Genomic DNA, 4710 nt, shown 5'->3' with positions numbered 1-4710 from the left:
AGAGTTGCAGAGAGGTAGTCACGCAACATTAGTACAAAGAAACTGGAGGATTGGCAATTTGACACCGTTATCTTGGAAACTGACATCAGAAAAATGTCAGTTTAACAGCATTGCAGGAAAAAAAGCTGGTGGAGGCCATGATACTGGATAAAAGGGAAAAAAAACAAACTGAATATATAATGGATAGTTAACCTTACTCTTTCATGGTCATGCCTTGTCTGACATATTTACTTGTGTTCTTTGATGCCGTGACACAACCAATGGATGAATGTCGTACTGTGAGTATTGTACATGTTGATCTTTCACTTGGCATGTTTCTGCAAAATCGATCAGAATGTTTCAATTTAACTTTGTGAGTTATTTGGTTCATTGATTTTTATCGCGCTGAATTCATTGCAAATTGCATTAATTCGTTTGCTTTAAGCATTGTAATTAACAGTCATGTTAAAGCAAACCTAATTATTACTTCAGTTACTGTTGATAATGTAAACACTGATGATGCCTAACACGTGACTGATGCAGAATCTTCCAAATTGTGTCCAAAGGGATCATGAGTTTCAATTATTTAAACGATCTTTTCTGAATGCTTAACAAACGGCCATTACTCCATCTCGCAGAAAATGCATGCCCCACCAAGAGGGATACCATATGCTATTTATTACACGGCACTGGCGACGATTGCTGTTCCAGGTAACATTTGTCAGGTTGCGATATATCATCCTGCTGTCCATTCTCTCACGAAGGCCAGAATTCTGAAACTATGTTTAATGACTTCGAGAACAGTATCTCGATTTGCTAAATGAAGGTATAGACAGAGTCTGTTCGTATTGTGTCCTAAGGAAGGGTCACTGGACACGAAACGTTGAAGCTGATTTCCCTCCCCAGATGCTGCAAGACCGGCTGAGATTTTTTTTTCAACAATTTCTGTTTCTGTTCCGTCTCTTGCAAATTGTCGATTGAATCTTGACCGTTTGAAGCATCGAGAATAACTGCATAAACAAGGTTTGAAGAATTAGACATGTTTAGGTTATGAACCAAAAACAAACTGGATGCTATAAATCAGAAACAAAAACAAAAACGGAAGTTGCCGGAAAATGTATGCAGCATCTGTGAAGAGAAACCAAAATTAACATTAGGAATGAATAAGGACACAGATTTAAAGCATCAAATGCAAAATTATCAGCATAAAGGAAACTTCAGGAAAGAAGTAAACCTACTCCTAAACAACGTGATTAGAATAAAGGATTTGAATCTGTTTGACATTCATACAATGAAAGATCGATCAGTTAGGGTTATTTTCGCTTGGGTGCAGACGACTAAATATGGAATCTAACGGAGACTTGTAAGATTCTAACAGGACTAGACAGGCTAGATGCCGGAAGGACGTTCCCGATGGTGGGTACATCCAGATCCTCGAGTGTTTCAGGGTGGAGGTGATATTTACTCACTCAGATAGTGGTAAGCCTGTGGAATTCATTATCAGAGGAAGTAGTGGATGATAAAAATTGAGTGCATTCAAAAAGGTGGTTAGATGGGGCAAATGGGATCAATGGCAATGAGGGGAAAGCAGGATTATCCTACTGAGTTTGCCGATCGTGATGAATATCAGAACAGGTGCGATGGGTGGAATGGCTTCCTTCTATATTTCTATGTTTCTATGTATTGTGAAAAGGTTATGGAATTGGTGCTTCACTTTCAATTACATCCATAATGGACCAAGTAATTTTGTTTAGTTAATACAGGATATCCTGTTTCTACTTTTGTTGGCTATCTCAAAAGTATTACTCAGTTTTAGCTTCATTAAATAACTTGCTAATTAATTATGGGCAAAATGATTTATGAAATAATAACATTGATCAACTTACTATACAAGTTCAAAGACAGCTGAGATAAATGTATTAGGAAAGAAAAGGATGTTCGGTGCAGATGTAATTATGAATCATACTGATCTTCAATATATCTTCATAATGCCATGTCCCCAGATTTCCATGAAAGAGTTCTGTACTTAATTGTTTTTAAAATACTACGTGCGATTTCAATTCAAACAGTCATGTTATTGATCGAGATTACTTAAATCCTCAACTAAGACATATGCCCAAAGATTAACTTAATTTTAGCAATAATGATAGCTCATTGCTGCATCGAATTTAGAATAATTCGACTCTTGTTCTTTAAAAATAGGAAAGATTATTGAGCAGTTTTTTTATGCTTTAAACAATATATTTCAGAACACTAAATCATGGGCGTAGCCACCAGTTCATTTGTTGCTTAAAAATGTGAAGATGAGTTAATGTTTCTATTCTCTGTCCTTCAAGCACCAAATCCCAAGGCATTCGTTATCAGTTCACGGCACCTTCCTTCTGAAACTTAATACATTACTTCAGAGATAACTGCATGGACTGATCGCTTTTTCATTTTTTCACTCACCTCTTCTTACAGTTAACTTAATGGCGATTGTGATACTGACGCGTGGAACTTGCGGCCTCTCCCGATGTATTACTCGATACTTGGTCTCCATGGCTGTGACGGATCTCCTGGTCATTATTACTGCCGTACTTCTGAACCGCATTCCAGCGATTTACTTTCCAGGGAGCTTCCTGTCCATTACTCCAATATGCTGTTTCAGCATTGCATTGATTTATGCAGCTAGGGACGTCTCTGTCTGGTTAACAGTTTCTTTCACCTTTGATCGATTTGTGGCCATTTGTTGTCAGAATCTGAAAACGAAGTACTGCACTGAAAAAATGGCAGCTGTAGTGATAGGGATAGTCTGTGGGATCGGCTGCCTGAAGAATATACCGTGGTATTTTATGCATGAGCCAATATTCATAATTGATAATGTTCCATGGTATTGCAAACTGAAGGAAATCCGTTATACTTCACCAATATGGGCAACGTTTCAATGGACAGATCGTATTTTAACTCCGTGCCTTCCATTCTTTCTGATTCTTTTCCTCAATATCCTGACTGTTAGATATATTCTTGTGGCGAGTGCCGCCCGCAAGAGGCTCCGGGGTCAGACAAAGGGAAACAATCAGAGTGACACAGAGATGGAGAACAGGAGAAAATCCATTGTTTTACTTTTCTCTATATCTGGAAGTTTCCTTCTCTTATGGACAGCGTATGTTGTGCAGTTCTTTTTTGAGAGATTCATAAATGAATACAAACCTCAAGGGTTCACTGACCCCAAGTTTATTTTTCAAGAAAGCACAAATATGCTTCAGCTATTGAGCTGCTGCACAAATACATTTATTTATGCAGTGACTCAAAAGAAATTCAGACAGCAGTTGCACGAAATGTTGCAACATCCATTGAGTCTAATATGTAATTTACTTCCTCAACAATGTTAATAAAAGTCACTGTATAAGTGAAGCTTTTAGAAGCATTTAGTCTATTTTTGTTTGATAAAACAGCAAGATTACTGAACGGCAATTTTCAAACGTCAATTGGAATTGTTTTTCAGTTTTGGCGCATTTGCACTTCGGTTACAACGTTTTTCTCAGGATAAAGAAAGGCTTAGTGTTGAAAATAAACTCACCGAAAAGCAGGGAAGCCATTCAGGAAATTATAAAGACAGAGCTGGGGAATGACGGTTGTGTCTTTAAAAATAATTTGCTCATCGGTATTCTTACTGTTATGAAGTTCAATGCGTGTGCTGTACCGTTAAGAGAGAGAGAAAATGCTGTTCTGAACTGACAGATTACAAGCACCTGTCATATGACTAGACAGCAACACCAGAGTGTACTGGAAAATTGAAAATATGCAACATTTAGCGTTTCAATGGATGTTTGAGATTTGTTTGCCGTTTTGGCAACAATTCAAATTTAACCAGTCAGCTTATATTATGCACCAAGGGATTAACATCCAATCGAGTTTCAGTTTATTGTTTTGTCATGATTTGGATTCTGTCAATCCATATTTTAGATTGTGGTAAAGCCCGTCTCACACAAGGCAGCTTACACCTCAAATGGATTATCTGGGCCGACATGACACCATTGTTAAAGTTCACTTGAGAATGTAACGTCTACATTTCCTGCGATTTTCCAATGAAATAATCGAAACCAATGTGTTAAATCGAAAAGATGAGAGACTTAATATACAATCCAGATCTTTTTCAATATATAATTTCAGTTACATCACACTGTAAAATTTTGCTATACACTCTGTTTCTTACGACCTTAAACTCCACAACCACTTGATGAAGTAGCAGTGCTCCGAAAGCTAGTGCTTCCAAATAAACCAGTTGGACTCTAACCTGGTTTTGTGTGATTTTAACTGCCGTTGTGTCAACTCGAACCAATGAGACGATTCAAGTTTGGGCTGGGTATAAATTGCAGACATTTTGAAAATTGGTCAGAGAGAGCACCTGCTCTCTCGACGGAAAAGCCAGGAGAACTAGCATATTGCTCTCCAAACAATTAGGAAACTCTCCAGTAAAGGTATTTTCTCATGTGAAAGACCGTCACAAAAGATGAAAGTGGCTGTGTGTGTGTTTGAATTAAGTTGATGTATTTTTTAGAATTGTCTCATTGGAACAGTATATTGATATAGATTTCTAGCAGATAATGAACAGTTAAAGGAAGTGGGTCATTCTTTGACTTGTGAAAAGCTGTTCATTGTTCACTTTCAGCGTTAAAATAACTTGATGTTACTTCCTTTAAATAGGGGACATTTGGGGTTTTTGTCACTTATATTTTAACAAATTGCAAG

General features: G+C 37.4%; 1 protein-coding gene across 1 annotated transcript; it reads left to right on the top strand.

Moving 5' to 3' along the window:
• Positions 1-620: 620 nt before the first annotated feature.
• LOC148138211 (putative G protein-coupled receptor 139) lies at positions 621-3350 on the top strand. Its single transcript, XM_087981884.1, has 2 exons — positions 621-690; positions 2440-3350. Exons 1-2 carry the CDS (start codon positions 621-623, stop codon positions 3348-3350), a joined length of 981 nt encoding a protein of 326 aa, XP_087838010.1.
• The last annotated feature ends 1360 nt before the right edge of the window (positions 3351-4710 follow it).

This window comes from Chiloscyllium plagiosum, unplaced genomic scaffold, assembly GCF_037043375.1.
Source record: "Chiloscyllium plagiosum isolate Xiang-an unplaced genomic scaffold, Cpla_swu_hap1 HiC_scaffold_41, whole genome shotgun sequence".
Taxonomy (NCBI): domain Eukaryota; kingdom Metazoa; phylum Chordata; class Chondrichthyes; order Orectolobiformes; family Hemiscylliidae; genus Chiloscyllium; species Chiloscyllium plagiosum.
This window is presented reverse-complemented; position numbering and strand designations above follow the sequence as displayed.

Bases quoted from the DNA above. Each gene is read 5' to 3' on its own strand.
- LOC148138211 (XM_087981884.1), top strand. From the start codon at position 621: ATGCATGCCCCACCAAGAGGGATACCATATGCTATTTATTACACGGCA. The intron at 691-2,439 runs GTAACATTTGTC...CTCTTCTTACAG, and splicing joins GGCGACGATTGCTGTTCCAG to TTAACTTAATGGCGATTGTG.